General features: G+C 39.9%; 2 protein-coding genes across 2 annotated transcripts; both read left to right on the top strand.

Annotated features, from left to right (window-relative positions):
• The first annotated feature begins 10,375 nt into the window (after positions 1–10,375).
• On the top strand, positions 10,376–12,645 carry LOC121782267 (pentatricopeptide repeat-containing protein At5g11310, mitochondrial-like). The gene is made up of 2 exons (XM_042180028.1): positions 10,376–11,040; positions 11,293–12,645. The coding sequence occupies exons 1-2, from the start codon at positions 10,701–10,703 to the stop codon at positions 12,549–12,551; spliced, it is 1,599 nt and encodes a 532-aa protein (XP_042035962.1). The 5' UTR covers positions 10,376–10,700; the 3' UTR covers positions 12,552–12,645.
• Positions 12,646–14,307: 1,662 nt separating this feature from the next.
• On the top strand, positions 14,308–18,197 carry LOC121782940 (protein TIFY 8-like). Its single transcript, XM_042180953.1, has 5 exons — positions 14,308–14,767; positions 15,912–16,099; positions 16,275–16,726; positions 16,832–16,916; positions 17,653–18,197. Exons 1-5 carry the CDS (start codon positions 14,575–14,577, stop codon positions 17,857–17,859), a joined length of 1,125 nt encoding a protein of 374 aa, XP_042036887.1. The 5' UTR covers positions 14,308–14,574; the 3' UTR covers positions 17,860–18,197.
• The last annotated feature ends 3,391 nt before the right edge of the window (positions 18,198–21,588 follow it).

Genomic DNA, 21,588 nt, shown 5'->3' with positions numbered 1-21,588 from the left:
TGACTTCTTCGCGGTCTCCCTATCTTAGCTCGTCACTGCCGAACTCAGTGACTTCTTCTCGGTCTCCCTCTCTTAGTTCGTCACTGCCGAACTCAGCGATAATACGCAAAGCAACTCTTGAATGAACAATCGAGGATCGTATTATTGAATCAACAAGAAGTTTACACGATAGAAACAATCACACGAAGAGGAGGAACTAGATCCACGATCTAAGCTCCGATTTACAATTCAACACTATACTCGACATAACCGAAAGAAATAAGCAACTCCTCTACTTATACTCTTCATCTTAGCTCACTTAACTAACTAACATCCACGTGCTCGACTCTCATTGGCTGCAACACGTCATATCTCACGTGATGATTGCCAGCTGGCTTGAGTTAGTTACACAGCAACTAACTCCTACTTAACTCCCAACTTCCAACGACTTCCTTTATAGCTCGCTATCTTGTGTTGCATGCATTTTACGCATGAATGATCATGCATGCAACAATACCCCCGACTTAAGGTTCCTTGTCCTCAAGGAACCAAGGGAAACGCTCGGTGATCACGTCCGCGAATTCCCAAGAAGCATCTGCAGGGGATCTATCTTTCCAATGGATCAGCCATTTTGTAGCCGCTTGATTGTGTCTCTTCACCATTTTTCTATCCAGAATCGCTTGTGGTATAGCATCATTGATATGAGATGTAGATGGTAGATCTGAAATAGGCCCGAGAGGAGGTGCAGCGGGCTTCAGTAATGAAACATGAAAGACATCATGTATAGCAGCTGATGAGGGTAAATTCAGCTTATAAGCTACCTTCCCCATTCTATCCACGATCTGATATGGTCCAAAAAACTTAGCTTCGAACTTGTGGTGTTTGCCCCGAATAGATTTCTGCCTATAGTCTTGAAGCTTCAGCCAAACCCAATCACCAATCTGAAACTCTCTGTCAAAACGATGAAGATCAGCTTGTTTCTTCATTCTTGCTGCAGCTTTCTCAATATTTTTCTTTAATATGACAATCATCTCCTCTCTATCTCTCAAAGCAATGTCTATAGCTTCAATATCTGAATCCCCAGGTAGGTATGGGACATGTAAAGGAGGTGGAAATCCATATAATGCTTCAAAGGGAGTCATCCGAATACTCGAGTGATAAGTAGTGTTGTACCAATATTCGGCTAATCCCAGCCATTGAACCCAAGAGTGTGGTTTCTCTCCCATAGAGCATCTCAAATAACATTGTAAACATCTATTAACAACCTCAGATTGTCCATCGGTCTCAGGGTGATAGGCTGTAGAATATAGCAATTCCACACCCAATAAAGTCATAAACTCCTTCCAGAAAGCTCCCACAAACACAGCACCTCGATCACTCACAATTTTAGCAGGCATGCCATGTAATTTGAAAACAAAATCCATGAATATTTCTGCTACTTTCTTGGCTGTAAAAGGATGGGACAAAGCCATAAAATGAGCATACTTACTCAACCGGTCTACCACCACAAATATAGTGTCTTTTCCATGCGAAGTAGGTAAAGCCTCTATGAAATCCATAGTGATATCAGTAAAAATTGCAGCAGGCATAGGCAGGGGTTGAAGTAATCCAGCCGGGGAAGTAGTGCTTGGTTTATATCTTTGGCAAGTCACACACATCCTCACAAATTCTTTAACATCCTTCATCATTTTAGGCCAATAACACAAGGCAGAGATCCTCTTGTAAGTTCCCAACACACCCGAATGGCCAGCTGTTGCAGACTCATGGAATATAGTTAGAATTTTGGCCTTCAAGAATACATCATTTCCAACTACAAGTCTGCCATTTCTCCTTAACTCACCATTTTTCCAGCTAAATTTAGGGTGAGAAGTAGTATCAGTCTGTTTTGCATTCAAAATTAATTGAATTTGTTGATCTGCTTTCCAAGATTCCTTAATCTGCTCAATTAATTCCAAGGGAATTATAAGAGAAGTTAGAGCAAATATCATAGATTCTGGCACCCTAGATAAGGCATCAGCCACTGCATTATCACATCCTTTCTTGTACCTTATCTCATAATCGAATTGCATAAGTTTTGTCATCCAAGCTTGTTGAGTTGGAGTTGTCAACTTCTGCTCAACCAAATATTTGAGGCTCTGATGATCAGTTAGGATTATAAACCTCCTACATTGCAGGTAGTAATACCATTTTTTTACTGCCATCAAGATAGCCAAGAGTTCTTTTTCATACACAGACAGGGCTTGATGTTTAGGAGTTAAGGCTTTGCTGATAAAAGCTATAGGATGTTTCTCCTGCATTAGTACAGCACCAATACCCACTCCAGATGCGTCTGTTTCAACTACAAACTCCTTAGAGAAATCGGGTAAAGCTAAAACTGGTGCAGATATCATAGCACTTTTTAATTTATCAAAAGCCTCTTGTGCTTCCTCAGGCCAACTAAATGCAGCACCTTTTGTCACCTCTATCAATGGTTTAGCAATGACTCCATAATTGTATACAAATCGCCTATAATATCCAGTTAAACCCAAGAAGCTTCTAACATGTTTAATCGTTTTTGGTCTTGGCCAATTCTTAACCGCTGCTATCTTGGCTTCATCAGTAGCAACACCATCAGCAGAAATGACATGTCCCAAGTATTCCACCCTTCTACACCCAAAACTACATTTAGACTTCTTAGCTAGAAGGCTGTGCTGCTTCATTAAGTTCATCACAGCCTTCAAGTGAAACTCATGGTCTTCCTTACTTTTGCTATAGATCAAGATGTCATCAAAGAAAACCAAAATAAATTTCCTCAAATGCTCTCTGAAGACAGAATTCATCAAGTTTTGAAAGGTGGCCGGAGCATTTGTTAATCCAAATGGCATCACTAAAAATTCATAGTGACCGGAGTGAGTTTGAAGGCTGTTTTATGGATGTCCTCCAGCCTCATTCGAACTTGCCAATAGCCAGACCGTAGATCAATTTTAGAAAACCAAGTAGCCCCACCCAACTCATCCAAAAGCTCCTCAATAACCGGTATAGGATATTTATCCTTAACCGTGATAGCATTTAAAGCTCTATAATCCACACACATGCGCCATGATGAGTCCTTCTTCTTGACTAAAACAATAGGGCTAGCAAAGGAACTCTCACTATGCCTTATAACTCCAGATTTCAGCATTTCATCAATCATAGTTTCAATGATATCTTTCTGTTTGGAAGCATATTTATAGGGCCTTATGTTGACCGCATTAGACCCCTCTTTCAAAATGATTTTGTGATCTTGCTCCCTCGGTGGTGGTAATGAACTTGGCTCTGCAAATATGGCTTCATTCTCATCCAATATCAGTTTAAGTTCTGGCCATATTTCCTCTGTACTGATCTCATAACAGAAGGAAATTTCCTCTTCTATTGAAGGCATCAGCTGGCTGATCTTTCTTTCATTTTCATCTTTTTCTTGCAGGTTGCAGATATGTAAACAATGTAATTGATCAGATTTTGGTGACCATAGCTCTCCTTGCAACTTCACAACCGCACCAGATAATTTGAATTGCATAGTCAGCTTGTTGAAATCCCATGTAATCTCACCCAAGGTAGACAACCAAGCACCACCCAATATCAAATCATAAGTTTCTAAATGAATAAGATAGACCTCAGCTTGAAATGTTGCTCCCTGCATTTCCCACTCAAGGTTACTACATTTCTGATTGCATTGCAGTAGTTGTCCATTAGCAACCTCTACAGCCTTAGAGCTCACTGCAGTGAGTTCACACTTAATCTTTTTAGCTACTCTGGAACTCAAGAAGTTATGAGTACTCCCAGTATCAATTAAGATCTTTAAAGCCTTTTTCTGACAGATTCCCCTAATCCTCATCAGTTGAGGTCCATTCTTACCCCAAACAGCATGTAAAGACAGCTGGAGATCCGGTTCTTCACCATCCCTTGTTTCATCTGCCAAATCTGCTTGTTCCTCACTTTCTGCTGTGTCTCCCAGCTCAATCAGTTGTATAACATAAAATTTCCTCTTAGAACATTGATGATTAGGAGTGAATTTTTCAGTGCACCAGAAACACTCATTCCTAGCTCTTTTTTCATCCATTTCTTTGGGTGATAGATTAGTGCTAGCTCTAACACCACCCAAACGATTAGGCTCCTTATTACCTCCACTCCAATTGTTAGTATTCACCACAGGTTTACTATTAGTGGTGACTGCCAGAGGCTTACTACTCGAGTAATAACTGCTATTAGAATACACATTACTCTGCATCACCTTAGGCTTAATTCCTAAAGCCTTCACAGTTAGTTCTTGCAATTTAGCTAATGAGTAAGCCTCAGCCAAGCTCTTAGGTTTAAACATTCTCACTGGCATTTGTAGTTCATCAATAAGTCCAGATAAGAAAAAACTAAGTGCTTGATCCTCTCTTATACTAGCTCTCGGATACAACTCATCAAAAGTATCCATGTATGATTGTAGCGTACCTTTTTGTTTGAGATTCCTCAGATCTGCAAGCGGATCCTCAAAAGCATGAGCTCCAAAGCGAGCTGCTACGCACGAGATGTAATATCTCCAATCAACATACGCCTCATTTCCATGTAGAGTCAAAAATCCTCTATGCCATTGGAGAGCTTTTCCTTCCATATGAATTGCTGCTACCTTTACTTTCTCCGCCTCTGGTACCCTTGCTACTTGAAAAAAATATTCAGCTCTCATCATCCAACCTTCAAATCCTTCACCATCAAATTTAGGAAACTCATATCGAGTAGATCTTCCCCAATCTGATTTTCCTTCGCTACTTCCTTCACCATTATCCATTGCTGCGTTGTTTTTCTGATTCTGCAAATTAATCGTAGCGATTGCTTGCCTCAATTCCAAAATTTGGATTTCCTGCTCATGAATGACTTGATCACGCTCACTTAACTTCTGATCCATCAATTCCGCCATTTTCTTCTCCATTTCAGCGCCTCGCGTCACCGTTCCAGTTTCCGGAGATCGACTGCTCTGGATACCACTTGTTACGATCCGAGCTCGTAGCTTCCCTATATTAGCTCGCCACTGCCGAACTCAATGACTTCTTCGCGGTCTCCCTATCTTAGCTCGTCACTGCCGAACTCAGTGACTTCTTCTCGGTCTCCCTCTCTTAGTTCGTCACTGCCGAACTCAGCGATAATACGCAAAGCAACTCTTGAATGAACAATCGAGGATCGTATTTGTTACGGTTTGAAGCTCGACAAACACAACAATAACGCGATGGACTAAAACACACCAAGGATTTACGTGGTTCGATCAAAGATGATCTACGTCCACGGACAACAAAATGGATCTTTATTCACTCCACTCTCAAGATTACAATCTCTCAATCTATCTACTATCTCTTGATTATTCAATGAGCAAAACCGCAAGAAGCTCTTGATGAATACAACAAGAATGAGAAAAATGATTGAGCTAACTAACTTGTATGTGTGTGTGCGTCGACTGCTTTTATATGTGAATGGTTACAACAAAATCATAGAGAGGTTGGATTCTCTAGTAACAAACTCGTGCTGTTACTCCTGATCCTTACTTCAAACGGACTCCTTCCGAGCTGACGTGGATAACCGGACTCCTTCCGAGCTGCCGGACTCCTTCCGAGCTGCCGGACTCCTTCCGAGCTGCCGGACTCCTTCCGAGCTGACTATCCACATTTTTGAGTTGAACTTCACTTCGCATGCAGTCACAACTCCACCTCTTCTCTTATTCTCTTATGCCATCACATTCACACACTACAAATCTCCACCTTGAATGTGAAGCATAGAAACACTTTGCTGTCAACCTTTCCTTGCATTCATTTCTCAACCATATTTACCAACTCCTGACAATAGTTGAACTTGGCAGTTGGTAATGGTTTTGTGAGCATGTCGGCTGGGTTGTGGTCTGTGCTGATCTTCACCACTTTAACTTCTCCCTTGTCAACTTCGTCTCTGACAAAATGCATACGCACGTCAATGTGCTTGCTTCTTTCATGGAATACTTGATGCTTTGCAAGGCACAAAGCACCACTGCTGTCACAGTTGATCTCCACAGCCTTCTGCTTCACACCGAAATCCTCAAGGATCCCCTTTAGCCATTTACACTCCTTAACTGCTTCTGTGAGTGAAATGTACTCGGCCTCTGTGGTGGAGAGGGCCACCACTGACTGCAATCCAGACTTCCAAGAGATGGCTGAACCAAATAGAGTGAAGATATAACCGGATTGTGATTTTCTATTATCCAGATTAGCAGCATAATCTGAGTCACAAAATCCCACCAAGGGCTCGGATCCCACATCATCCACTCCTCCATACACAATGCCAATGCCCTGAGATTGTTTAGCATATCTCATCAGCCATTTCACAGCCTGCCAGTGGCTTCTGCCCGGATTGCTCATATACCTGCTAACTACACTCGTTGCTTGAGCTATGTCCGGCCTAGTACACACCATAGTGTACATGAGGCTGCCCACAATGTTTGAGTATGGGATCATGTCCATTTGCTTCTTCTCTTGATCATCCTTAGGTGCTTGGTTTCCAGAGAGCTTGAACTGCTGGCTCAGAAGAGTTGAGACACCTTTCGACTCATGCATCTGATACTTCTTCAACATCCTCCCAAGATAATCTCCTTGCATCAGCCACAGCCTCTTAGACTTCCTATCCCTGACAATGTCAATGCCAAGGATTCTTTGGGCACAACCAAGATCCTTCATCTCAAACACTGAGCTGAGTTGCCTCTTTATGCAGTCTACTTCCTTGATATCAGGGCTAGCTATGAGCATGTCATCTACATACAGCAATAACCATGCCACAGCTCCCTGATTCCTGTATCTGATGTACACACATCCATCAAACTTGGACTTTATAAATCCCAGCTTGTGCATCTCTTCATCAAATTTGAGATACCACTGTCGACTTGACTGCTTCAGACCATATAGACTCCTTTTGAGGAGACACACCTTATCCTCATCACCCGGAGCTATGAAACCCTCTGGTTGAAGCATGTAAATCTTCTCCTCAAGGCTCCCATGTAAGAAAGCTGTTTTTACATCCATTTGGTGTAATTCCCAGTCGAGTTGTGCTGTGAGAGCCATCAAGATTCTGATAGAAGCATGCTTTACCACCGGAGAGAAGACTTCATTGAAGTCTATGCCTTCCTTTTGTGAGTACCCTTTAGCTACGAGCCTTGCTTTGTATCTAAGCTTCTCAATTCCAGTGACCTCCACCTTTCTTTTGAAAATCCATTTACATCCAATGGGCTTTTGCAGATCAGATCTCTTTACAAGGATCCATGTTCCATTCTTCAACAAGGATTTTATTTCATCAATCATGGCCTTCTTCCATGCTTCTTTCTCCTTGCTCTTGATGGCTTCTGCATAGGTCAGTGGCTCTGAATACTCTATCTCTTCAGCAACACACAAAGCATAGTATATCATATCAGCTTGGCTGTATCTTGTAGGTAGCTTCTGTACTCTCCTTGGCCTATCTCTTGCAAGCAAATAGTTATCAAGATTTTGAGCTACTGGAGCTGGCTCTTCATTATTTTCTGGAATAGGACCCTCAGCAGCTACTGGAGCTGGCTCCTCTGCTCCTTCTTGTGACTGATCATCATCATTACCATGCATTCTGCCCAGCTCCTCCTCAGTCGAAGTACCACCATAATCAGAGATACCTGCTGCAGGTTGCTTAATCTCAGAGAATGGCATCTTGCCTTCATCAAACTTGACATCTCTACTTATCACCAATTTGTGATTCCCGGGCTCAATGGACCATAGCCTATAGCCCTTCACACCAGGCTGATACCCCAACATAATGCACCTTAAGGCCCTAGCTTCAAGCTTGCTTTGCTTTATGTGTGCATATGCAGCACACCCAAAACTCCTAAGCTGGCAGTAGCTGCTGTCCCTGCCATACCATCTGTAATCCGGGGTATCAAAATCAATAGCTGAGCTGGGGCATTTGTTGATCAAGACTGCTGCTGTTGTCACTGCCTCTCCCCAGAATCTCTTAGGAACACCCGAGCCAAGAATCATGCACCTAACTCTCTCCAATAATGTTTTATTCATCCTCTCAGCAGTGCCATTTTGTTGGGGATTGTTAGGCACTGTTCTGTGTCTTCTAATGCCCTTTTGAGCACAATAACTCTGAAACTCATTCGAAAGAAACTCTAATCCATTATCAGTTCTCAAACACTTGAGGGATCTGCCCTTTTCCAATTCAACTTCAGAGCACCAAACTTTGAATTTTAGAAAAGCTTGAGATTTTTCTTTCAAGATGTATATCCAAACTCTTCTTGAATAGTCATCTATAATTGACATAAAATACCTCCCTCCTCCCTCAGAAACAGTAGGTGAAGGCCCCCACAAATCTGAATGTGCATAATCAAGTGGAGAGGAAGAAGTATGAATACCTTTCTGATATGGAAGCTTCTTGCTCTTTCCTAATGCACAATCCTCACAGCTTGTCAGATTCTGCTGAGTTCCAGATCTTATCAATCCCCTTTTGATGAGCTCTTTCAGGCCCTTCTCTGAGACATGCCCGAGCCTCCTATGCCATAAATCCAAGTCACAGCTAGTAGCAGCATTTACCTGTGAACTGACTTCAGTCTCACCAAGCAAATAATAGAGGGTGTTGATTCTTGTTGCCTTCAACAATTCCTTGCCTCCTTTGGACACTATCATCTCCCCAGCTTTTGACATGAACACACACCCCTTTGCTTCAAGAACACCAAGGGACACCAGATTTCTTTTAACCTCAGGTATATACCTTACCTGAGTAAGAATCAGAGAGGAGCCATCTTCATTTCGGATCTTGATGTCTCCTATTCCCTTCACTTGGCAGATTTGGTTGTTGCCTAGCAGAACGGTGCCATCACTCTTGGTTAGATTCAAGAACCACGACTTGTGAGGACTCATATGAAAACTGCATCCCGAGTCCATAATCCAAGAGTTGCCAATGTCTTGCTCAACTACATTCATTATCTGAGGCATTTCCAGATCTTCAGCAATATCTGCCTCGTTTGCACCATTCTGCTCCTCAGCAACCTTCTTCTTCCAGGAATGACAATTTTTCTTTAAGTGTCCCGGCTTTTTGCAGTAGAAACATTCCCTAGTTTCCCTTTTCTGAGGATCTTTACTCCCCTGATACTTAGCCTTTGCATTCTTGGTTTTCTGCATGGGCTTCTTGCCTTTGAATCTGACATTCAAGGCTTCTGCTGAATGATCAGTGGTGGATTTGATGGTGGATTTCTGCAATTGTTTGGCTCTCAAAACCGATTGCACTTCATCAAGAGTGATGGTTTTCTCCCGGCCATACAACATCGCATCCTTCAAATGATCAAAAGACTTTGGCAAAACATTAAGAAGGAGAATAGCTTTATCTTCATCAACTAAACTCACATCAATATTTTCAAGGTCATCAATGGCCTTGTTGAATTCCTCCAGCTGCTCCTCTACGCCCCTTTCTTCAAGAAATCGATAGGAGTATAGTTTCTGCTTCATGAACAGCCGATTTGCCAAAGATTTCGTCATGTACAAGTTCTCCAATTTAGACCACACATCAGCGGCAGTCTTCTCCTTGGCCACCTCGCGCAAAACCTTATCCCCCAAGCAGAGAATAATTGCGCTATGCGCGCGATCAAGCATCTCCTGCCTTTTGATCGCAGCTTTCGGATCCTCTTCCACCACTGCAGCATCTTTATCGATAGGCTTCAGCGCCTCCGCCAGACCCTGCTGCACAAGGACGGCCTTCATCTTGATGCGCCATAACCCGAAGTCGTTGCGCCCGGTGAATTTCTCGGTTTCCAATTTCGTCGTCGCCATCGCTCCGCTTCCCACAGACGGCGCCAGTTGTTACGGTTTGAAGCTCGACAAACACAACAATAACGCGATGGACTAAAACACACCAAGGATTTACGTGGTTCGATCAAAGATGATCTACGTCCACGGACAACAAAATGGATCTTTATTCACTCCACTCTCAAGATTACAATCTCTCAATCTATCTACTATCTCTTGATTATTCAATGAGCAAAACCGCAAGAAGCTCTTGATGAATACAACAAGAATGAGAAAAATGATTGAGCTAACTAACTTGTATGTGTGTGTGCGTCGACTGCTTTTATATGTGAATGGTTACAACAGAATCATAGAGAGGTTGGATTCTCTAGTAACAAACTCGTGCTGTTACTCCTGATCCTTACTTCAAACGGACTCCTTCCGAGCTGACGTGGATAACCGGACTCCTTCCGAGCTGCCGGACTCCTTCCGAGCTGCCGGACTCCTTCCGAGCTGCCGGACTCCTTCCGAGCTGACTATCCACATTTTGAGTTGAACTTCACTTCGCATGCAGTCACAACTCCACCTCTTCTCTTATTCTCTTATGCCATCACATTCACACACTACAGTATTATTGAATCAACAAGAAGTTTACACGATAGAAACAATCACACGAAGAGGAGGAACTAGATCCACGATCTAAGCTCCGATTTACAATTCAACACTATACTCGACATAACCGAAAGAAATAAGCAACTCCTCTACTTATACTCTTCATCTTAGCTCACTTAACTAACTAACATCCACGTGCTCGACTCTCATTGGCTGCAACACGTCATATCTCACGTGATGATTGCCAGCTGGCTTGAGTTAGTTACACAGCAACTAACTCCTACTTAACTCCCAACTTCCAACGACTTCCTTTATAGCTCGCTATCTTGTGTTGCATGCATTTTACGCATGAATGATCATGCATGCAACACGGCCCTACAGCCCGGTCCCGACCTCGAAGCGGCCCTCAACGCGGCCGAAATCTACCCAACTCCAGCTCATTTACTCGGAATCTTCAAAAAACTTGATTCCAGCCCGAAACCCCTGTTCACACTCTTCAATTGGGCCCGAAAGCGCCCCGATTACAGATTCTCCATGGACGTTTTCAATGCCATGGTCGATTCTCTCGGTAAAGCCCGGGAATTTGACTCAGCTTGGTGCGTTATACTTGATCAAATTAAAGGAGATCTCAACGAAAGACCTAATTTCGATACTTATGTTATCATGATTAGGAGATATGCACGCGCAGGTATTATTTCATTTGATTGAGGGGAATGATTCACCTCACCTTTCTCGCTAGAGGATATTGCTTGCGGGGTGTTTGTGAAATTGATTCAGTTCTATTTTTCTGTTTTTGTATCTAATGTATGTCAAGCTTAGTTACTCTGTGTGTGAGTGTCTGTTGTTGCTTATAAAGACTAGTTGGAGTTATGCCTATAAATCTCTGTAATGTATTTTGGTTGTTTTTGGTGTGTAATGTTTCTTCATGTTTCATTTACAGGACTTCCATTTGCAGCCATTCGAACGTATGAATATATATGCTGTTTGGATTCGTTTCACGATTCAAATGCAGGAAAGAATCTGTTGGAGACTCTGTTGGACTCTTTGTGCAAAGAAAAGCATGTTAGGATAGCCTCAAAGTATTTGGATACGATCACAGAAAAGGACCCTAGCTGGTTGCCATCTGTTAGGATCTATAACATACTGCTGAATGGGTGGCTCCGCATAGGAAAGCTCAAACATGCTGAGCGGATCCGTGTGCAGATGAAGAAGGCCGGTGTTAAGGCAAATGTGGTCACATATGGAACCCTTGTTGAAGGATTTTGTCAAATGAGTCATCCTGACAATGCAATTGAGTTAGTTAATGAGATGAGGGCGGAGGGAGTCGAGCCCAACGCAATTGTGTATAACTCCATCATTGATGCACTGGGAGAAGCTGGAAGGCTGAAGGAGGCGATGGGGATGCTGGAGAGGTTCTCGATTTTAGAAATGGGACCCACTCTTTCCACGTATAACTCGTTGGTGAAGGGCTTCTGCAAGGCTGGGGATCTGGTAGAGGCTAGCAAGATTGTTAAGATGATGATGAGTGTCAAGTGTTTGCCCTCTACTACGACGTATGGCTATTTCCTCAAGTACTTGTCGAAGGTAGGGAAGACTGAGGTGGCCTTGGATCTCTATAATCAAATGATCAAATCAGGGTATGAACAGGATCGATTTACATATCATCTGCTGGTGAAAATGTTGTGCAGGGATGAAAGGGTGGATCTTGCTACGAAGATGATCAAGGAGATGAGAGGTAGGGGATTCGATTTGGACTTGGCTACGAGCACCATGCTCATCCACTTACTATGGAAGTTGCAGAGGTACGACGAGGCTGTGTTTGAGTTTGTGGACATGCTCCGTAGGGGAATTGTTCCTCAACATCTGACATATCAGAGAATGACCGAGGATTTGGAGAGGCGGGGCATGTTTAAAACCGCGCATAAACTTCATGATCTGATGGCGTCCGTTCCTCGCTCGACAAAAGTGCCTAACACGTACAAGGGGTCACAGGAATGGAAAATGTCCATCATAAAGAGAGCTGAGTCCATGTCTCAGATTTTGAAGACGCGTAAAACCCCCAGCGAGCTTGGGCAGAACAGGTATCAGCCGGAGAGCGCTGTGCTGAGCGCGCAGAGGTTAATCGACCATATTCAGAGGAAAGCCAGCTTCAAGGAGAACAACATTATTCACCACACTCCCAATTCTAATAATTTATAAAATATCACTACAATATTGAGTATGTATATATTTGTTAGAGATGCAGTAGATGTTATTTTATCTTATGATTGCTCTTGAGCTGTTTGTATTAAGATGGAAGAATTCTTGGTGAAATGTGGAAATGATCATACTTATATTATAGTAGTAATGATGGAATTATTTGATGTTTAGTAAAGTGGGCGTGATCTAGATTGGACCACAAGGATCAAGACGGTATGACATTTTTTTGGCTGGGTTAAGGTTTTATTATTTCATTATTGAGATGTGATTACTAATTATTTAAGTGGGCCCCGTTTTATCACATGTTTCATAGTTGAACCGAGACATTTGGAACACTCATATCTATTTCATAAAATAGGTGGCTCGTTTTTGTTTCTTATTTGATTGGTGAGGTTAGACCCAATTATTGGTTGAGTATCAAATAATTACATTTGATTTTTGATTTAGAATCAGTTGAGAATGAGAAGTCATGAGCTTTAAAGAGAAAAAAATGTATGGAAAGGGCTGTTGATTTGCTAAGAGGAGTGTTAATGGAACAAGGATGTTGATGGTTTGAATAATTGATCGTTGCATTTTTTTTATATATTACTCCTATGTTTAGGCCCTACTAGTGCTTGTACCACCATATCCACATTCATGGTCAATAATAGGGGCTAAAAATATGATGGCACTTTTCAAATCGTAGATGAAAAAAGTGGATAAAGATTTATTCTTAATTATTGTCTAAACTTTACACTTTTTCTGTTTCAATCTAATACTAGTAAACCTTTTCTTGTCTTATCATTATTATTAAAATCCGAGGAATTAAACTAGTGAAACTCACTAAATTTTGTCACCACTCAGTTCAGTAAATATAGCAACCGTGATAACATTGGCCACTCAAACTCGATCATCATTATTACCAGAAATGATGAACCGATTGAGACTTTTCACAAGTTCAATGATATTTCCTTTTTTAAAAATAATATTGATGGAAAAATAAGTAAATACTAGTATATCAATTAATAATCAATAGGAGTACTAACTAACACTATTAATTTATCATTATTATTATTATTATTTTATGAATAATTACTAAAATAAGTTTGTATTGCAGTATAATTTTATTTTAGTAGGACTGATCGATTCTAGGCTAGGAGAATAAATTTAATAAATTCACCTGATTTCCCACCAACGCAATCATTGAAATAAAAAAAAATACTCAGGGCCTAGGGCCTACTGCATTCCCCTAAGAGCATCTGTAAGGGAGAGGGTAAATAGAGATTTAAAGAGAAATAATTACCATATCTCTTTTTCATAAAATTTCATGCTCTAAATAAAGGAAATGGTATTTGAGGAGTTATTATACTTCTTTCATTTTGAGAAGGTATGTTTACATCTTCTTGATAGAATATGTATAAAGTTAATTATTTTGTTTGCTTTTTTAATTTACTTCTTTTCTTGGAGTTCATTACTTTTTAAGAATGTATAATAACCTTTTTGAGAATGTAAATGAGAAATATACCTTCTCAATATACCTTTCCCCTTAAAGATGCTCTAATATATTCCTTTTTTCCCCCAAGAAAGATGTTTTTTTAGTTTAGATTAAACTTAAATGATTTAAGTTTACAAAATAAAACGTTAGTATACTCCAATTATTGAATAAAAATAGAAATATTCTAAAATTAAAATTTGAAATTGAATTGATTCTACGAATAAAAGTGGAAAGCACATCTGTATCTGTGAATGCCATAAAAATACTTTTCCTTTTTAGTGCCAAAGAAAAAAGATCAACAATTCACTCTCTTTCTCTTTTCATGAAAGTCGTGCTCTCCCTTCAAGTGTCTCACTCTTTTCCTAGCTAAAGAATTTACCTTTCTTGAAACCCATCAACCACAGCCACAATCCATTTGAAAATTCCACTAGATTTTCTTTGTTTGCTCATTCTTGAGCTCTGGGCTTCATCAAAGCGGCGATGGTGGCGTTGTGAAGTGTTAAAAATGTCACCTTTACTTCAGATGCGGCATATCTAGCCTACCCCTCAATGGCTCATGCTCATAAAAATAACAGAGAAGCTGCTAGTATTGATGCCGGCGGCGAAACCGAAGCAAAGCCCACAACTTTTCATGATTTTCTTGGCGATAAGGGGCAGCCTCAAGAATCTGCTCCGCCGCCAGCCGGTGGTGGCAGGCCGTCGCAGGATGCGTCGCCTTCCTCCACTTCTGATCTGGGCTCTGGTGAGAAGTAGTTTTACTTGATACTATGCTCATTTTTTGGTTTTGGTTTTGTGGTTGTGATAAAATTAATCAGTTGTTTTGGGCATGTTTTCAATTCTGCTTCTATTGAGAATTTGTCTGTGTTATTGTATTGTGTGACACTGTGAGTGCGTGTTTGTTTTTTCACTGGTAAGATGATATTAGCGTATAGTGGCTATTGTGCTTCCATTTCAAGTTTAATTTGTAGTTAACTTTGCTTAAATCTACTTGTATAAGTATTGAATTATGCATCTCTTTTGTGAGGTTGGCTGCTTTGGTGGAATAGTTCATTAGGCCTCTCCTTTTCGTGCAAACTGCATTTGGAGTGAAGTTCTTATGGTTTTATAGGAAATGTTTTTTGGCTGTTTACTTCAAAACTATTGCTAAATCTCCACTCTATATGTGTGTCAGTTAGCGTGCGCTGGTTGTGTTTATTTCGTGGTGAACTTAGCACGCAGAAGCACTTGAACAAATTAAATGTAACTTGGATGGTGTTCGACTCTGATGTTTCTATGATGCCATCCATGATTGGTGGCGACTGCTCAAAGAAATTGTTGTTCAATAGTAGTTTTTTTCATCAATCATGTTAGAAAGACTTGTGAGTAATCAGTTGTTTGGGGGAATGTTTTCAGTTCTCTGTGTTAGTGCTATTTTATTGAGAAATTGTTTGGGCCAGTTTATAGTGACTTTATGTCTCCATTTCAAGTTCAGTTTGTGGTTAACTTTGGGTAAATCTACTTGTTGAAGCCTTGAATTATGAAGGTCTTATTTTGTGAATTTGGTTCCTTTGAGAGTGGAGTGGTTTCGTGTGAGGCCATTGGTGGATTAGTTCACTGAGCCTCTTCTTTAGGGTATATTGCATTTGCACAACAGTTTTTTATGGTTTTATAGGAAAATCTTATTAGTTGTTTTCAACAAAACTATTGCTACAACTCCACTTTTAATGTGTCTCAGTTAGTGTGTGCTGTGTTTATTGGATATCAGTCCCCATGAACTAATCACGTCGAAGAAGTTAAAGAAATCGAAAGTAGATTGAATGTTGTTCATCTTTGATGTTCTATAATTCCATGATTCTTGATGACTACTTGAAAATATTGCTGTTTGATTTTTTTATAAATAATGTTAGAAAGACATGTCAGCAATCACTTGGAAGGAATACCGTTTTATGGATCAAGAGGCGATGTTGCTGGGCTGGAAAATACTACTAGGTTCATGAACAACAAACGAAGCAACTCTGACTCTTTCATGATGTCGTCAAAGGATAAATTTCCACAAGGGCCTACAGATTCGCAAGACAGCCAACCCTTGACTAATGTTTGTTTCTTCCATCTTCTCTTTGTAGTCTTAACTCTTTTAGCTACAATCAGTCTACACATCCTCAATATAGTTCATATTTGATAACAAGTTTTGCAGTCTTGTGATGTATGAGGCTCATTTTCGTGTGGTTCACAATATACTCTCTAATCTTAGGAGTTTTGTTCTATATCAGCTGCTGCGCTATTCAGGGAGCGAGCGGCCTAAACGCCCACACGAGGAGGAGGCATCTTTTGGTATCCATCAAAGGAGGCCACTTTCGGCCTCTTTTATATCTCAGACTTCGACCGGTGGTAGAGCTGATAACAATCCTTCCAACTGGGACAGAGCCACAGCGGTTAACCCGGGGCCAGCAATGCAATATCCTCCACGCACCGGACATGTCATGCCATTTAGCTACCATGCCCAGTCAAATAGGTTCAGAGAAACAAACGTCGGCCCTTCTCTAATGTCACAAACAGCTGCTGATGAAGGATCGCGGACTGGAATCAAAGGCTCCGGAATTTTGAGTTCGTTAAATGCAGCTGGAGCTATCTCCGGGAGACAGCCTGCAGGGGTGCTCATACGCAGTGGTAAAAGTAAATCTGGCGCTTGCATTTCTGAACCGGAGTCTTCTGCTATGCCCAGGTTAATTCAGGACACAGGTTCTGTTTTACTATTTTGTGCCTTGGTAATTGACCTGAAAATTTAAGACTAGATTGATTAACTATGTTTTGATTGATCTCATGACAGCCGTCATGGAACAGAATCTTCTGGTCAAATGACAATATTTTATGGGGGCCAAGCGCACGTTTTCGACAATGTTCATCCAAATAAGGTGAGAGTAAGCATGAATCTTATTGCCAATAGAAGTTGAAACAACTAGAACCCTTATTTTATAGTATCAGAATTTGTGAAAATTTGATTGAGTGATTGGTACAAGATTAGAATATTTTGTGATGTAATAGACTCGTATCGGGAACATTAATGGTAATATGATTGAAGGGCAATTTCTCTCTAAGCGTGATTCATCCCATACTTACTCTCTCTAGCTCATATCACTCCGCTTCTCTGAACTTTTATGTGTCAAGAAGCTCTAATTTTTAGTGAAAAAGTAGTCCTTAGAATGGTATGGTTGCTCTACTGTCTTTTGTACATTTCACTTTTTAGATAACTCATTTTTCGGGCGCATCGTATTCACCTATATGGTCAGAAGGGAGTATAAACCTGCGACTTGTCACATAGCTGAGTAGGCGAACGTCTTATTACATTTTCTCATGGCTATTGTTAGCTGACATCACTATTGGCAAACTCCCTTTGGACTTTTGATTTGACATGTTTTGTAGATATAAGTTGGTCAGAGGTTCTTACTTAACGTCTATTTCTTCTGTCGACAGTCATTGTTCTTTAGTAATGCATAAATGAGTAGTAATACTGGCTAGCGACTCTAGTGTGTCGTTGATGAGAATGGAAGGGTGGTGAAGGTGGATTTTGGCACTCGTTTAGACTGCTTAGAAAACAGTGTCATTGGTGTTATTTGCTGTTCTTATATCTCTTCTTGTGATCCACATCAGGCGGACGTGATAATGGCATTGGCCGGATCAAATGGAGGATCTTGGTCGACAACCTACACGCCCATTTCTTCAGCAGTCAGGCCATCTACCGGAGAAAACCGCCTACCTAGCAGCAACAATGATGCCGGCATTGCTATGCTGAGGGAACTGCACGGGGGGCCATCCGACAAAGGTGACACCCACCGCGGTTTTGCTTCTCCCGATTGATACACCAATCCTGCTACTCCATTCATATTTTTTGATATGGAAGCCTCTGGAAAGATCCATCACCAAGAATCTGAGAGGGAGTTTAATCAAAGTTTGGGTTGATGAAGGAATCTGTAGCAGAATCATTGCAGGAGGAGGGGAAGCTGAGTGTGAGGTTTAGGTGTGATTGGTTTATTTGAGTTAGAAGACAATCATTCATATTAGCTATGTAACTACTGCATATTCATCATAGATTCTCTTCTTTCTCACTATGCAACTTCAATTAGAACAAAAAATTGTTGAGCAAATTAACTGGAATTTTTATTACCAGATTTTGAATGGACTGATTCTCAAGACTACTTTTGTTCTATAATTACCAAGCTAATGGGCAGTGTTGTAAAATTTAGAAAACTAATATTGCTAGGTCTCTTCTGGTATGTGATTATGCTTTCTACATTTTGAACTGGTAAAAATTAATTATGGCAAAAAAACAAATATTACTCCCTCCATTCCCAAAGAGTATGAACTTTGGGTTCGGCATGAATTTTAATGCATTATTGGTAAAGTAAAAGAGAGATAGATAGATAAAGTTTTTTAAGTATTGTTAGTGGAGAATGCGTTCCACCTCATTAGAGAGAAGAGAGTTTCCAAAATTGAAATGTTCATACTCTTTGAGGACGGACGAAAAAAGAAATAGTGCATACTCTTTAGGAATGGAGGGAGTACTATATTACTTCTAAACACTTTTTTTATGAGTAGTTTATTTTATAATTTAATAAATCATAGGCTAAATTGTTAGGAAAATCATGAATTAGTCCATAACTTTAAAAGTCATGAAATTTGAATTTATTCGCAATTATCCTTCCACAGCAAAAAAAAAATCCTATACCTATGTAGAGTGGGTTGCTTTAGTGTGCTAACTAATTTACAGTAATAACTAATAACTTTCAATTCTGTGTATTAAAATTATCAACACAAAGACATAATTATATCAATACAACATGTAAATTTAAATATCAATACAAAGACATAATTTATTAACACAAGAAAGATTAATAAATTTATGTCTTTGTGTTGATATTTTTAACATAAAAAATTGATATTTAGTTATTAGTTATTACTGTAAAAAATTTGTATTTGATCACACACACATGTAGAGTTTAATTACTAGTAAATGAATTGATAGCCAAAAGTTGAAATATGAATTTGTTTTCCTTTTCTCCAAACAATATTTATTCTGCTTGAATAAATGTCTCATATTTTCTTTTCTGTCCATTTACAAAAAATATCTTATTTTTGGTATATATATTTCACATCCCACTAAAGCTTTTCTTATTCACATACAAATAAAAATAGAAAAACAGCGGGCACTTTTTATCTCAATCAGGGGTGTCGAAACGGGTAGCGGGTATCAGGAAACCCTCAACCCGACCCGCTACCCGTCGGGTATCGGGTACCCACTACCAGGCGACAAAGGAAAACGGGGCGGGATCGGGTAGTTTGTTTTAAATTTTGCGGGTATGGGTATACCCGCTACCCGCGCGGGTATACCCGTTAAACCCGATAATACCCGTTATTTTTAGGGTTAGGGTTTTAAAATATTTTATTTTAGTTAATTAGTTTCAAGTTTATATATAATAAGTTTATATTAAACTTTTGAATGGTGATTTAATTTTAGACATGCTTGATGTTTCTATCATATTTGCTTATTTGAAATTTGGATTTGCATTATAGTATTTCATACGTAGTCATATTATATTTAAGAGATGAGAAATCACCATATTTATGCATAGTTAATAGTTGGAAATCATGCAAATACAACAAAGTAAAAAAAATACAAATCTAAAATCATAGTGTAGCAACTAGCAACAATCCCAAAATCCATTCTAGAATTACAAACATGTACATAAAATTATTGTATTAGATGACTAGCATTGATGATAAGCGAAAACTAAAAGCATAATACCATTGAATAATATAATATACAATTCAAATTATGCCTGCGGGTATCGGGTTACTCATATAACTATACGGGTCGGGATTGGGTAGTATAATATTGAAGTTTTCGGGTACGGGTACCTGCAAAATCGGGTTTGGGTATCCGCAGGTACCTGTTTCGACACCTCTCAATAACCTTTTACACAAAATTTGTACTGTTACCTGAATTTGATATTTTTATATAAAAATGTTATATATATGTTGTCACACGATTACATAAATTGTTTAAGAGTATACATAACAATGTTATTTGCAAATTATTGTGCAAGGGGATAAGAGTGTAAATAACAATGTTGAAAGTGACCTAAATCATAATGTTACTCGAACATTATTGTGCAAGGGCATAATAGTGAAAGTGACTTCTAGTTTAACACTTTATATCTATATTAATAAGGCTAGATTGACCGATTAACTCTAACAACAAATACATCAGTTTTTAGATTAGGGGTATTAATGAATAATAATCTATTTATACATAACTAACATAATAAGATCATAACAAGAATCTATATCATTATGCGTGTGAGTTGGCCAAGCGATAGAGAAGTTAATGCTTGAAGCCAAAAGTCTCCGTTCGAATCCTCTGTAGCGTGATCTGTAAATTTAAATCGTTTATCCATCAAAAAAAGAAAAAATCTATATCTCATTATCTTATATTGTATGTGAGTTGGTGTAATGGTAGAGTGTAAATTCAACCCGAGTTGGTCTAATAGTAGAGTAGAATAATATCTTAGACCTTTCGATCTTGGATTAGAATCTAGCACGATGCAAAATAAATTTATGTTTATTTACCAATTAAAAAAACCTACTTCGTATGTCCCCTATAAATTGACTAGTTTTTTCATTTTGGGCCGCCCCAAATTAGACAAAGTCTAAGAGCATCCACAATAGAACGGATGTCCCGGCGAACATCCCAAAAACACCTCCTGCCACGTCATAAGGACATCTCACAACACTGCCACGTCATAAGGAAATCTCACTCCACAATAGCAAACATCCTTAAGGACATCCCAATAATCAAAATTTACAAATTCACAAATATGCAATTTTACGTAATTAAAATTTGACATGAATACAGAGAAAATGTAACCATTTTATTTATAAAAAAACATACATAATTAAATATATTGTTCAACGTGCACCCCTCAACGTCCACAACTCTTCAATTATATCATTCTGGAGTCGAATATGGGCTTCTTGCTGGCGCATGTCGGCAAATGCACGAATCCGATCGGCGTTCCTATGAGGTATCCCCATTCGTACATTGGCGGTGGTCACGCCATGGCTTGGACCGGCAGCATCAACATCATCATTGGTCCAATCAGTCAGCGCTGGACCTTCATTTTCGACAATCATGTTGTGCATGATAATACATGCGTACATGACATCAGCGATGCACTCAGGATACCATAGCCGTGTTGGACCCGTCACTGGTGCCCATCGAGCCTGTAGCACACCAAATGCTCGCTCCACATCCTTGCGCGCCGCCTCCTGTCGGCCCGCAATGTAGACCTTCTTTTCATCGATTGGACATCTGATCGTCTTCACAAAGACGGGCCAACTAGGGTATATCCCATCCGCCAAATAGTAGCCCATATTGTGTTGATTGCCGTTGGCGACGAAACTGTTGGCCGGACCAACGCCCATACACTACTCGTTGAAAAGTGGCGACGAATTTAAGACGTTGAGGTCGTTGTTCGACCCGACTACTCCAAAATACGCATGCCAAATTTATAGCTGGTAGTCAACTAC

The sequence above is a fragment of the Salvia splendens genome, chromosome 20 (genome assembly GCF_004379255.2).
Source record: "Salvia splendens isolate huo1 chromosome 20, SspV2, whole genome shotgun sequence".
Lineage (NCBI taxonomy): Eukaryota > Viridiplantae > Streptophyta > Magnoliopsida > Lamiales > Lamiaceae > Salvia > Salvia splendens.
This window is presented reverse-complemented; position numbering and strand designations above follow the sequence as displayed.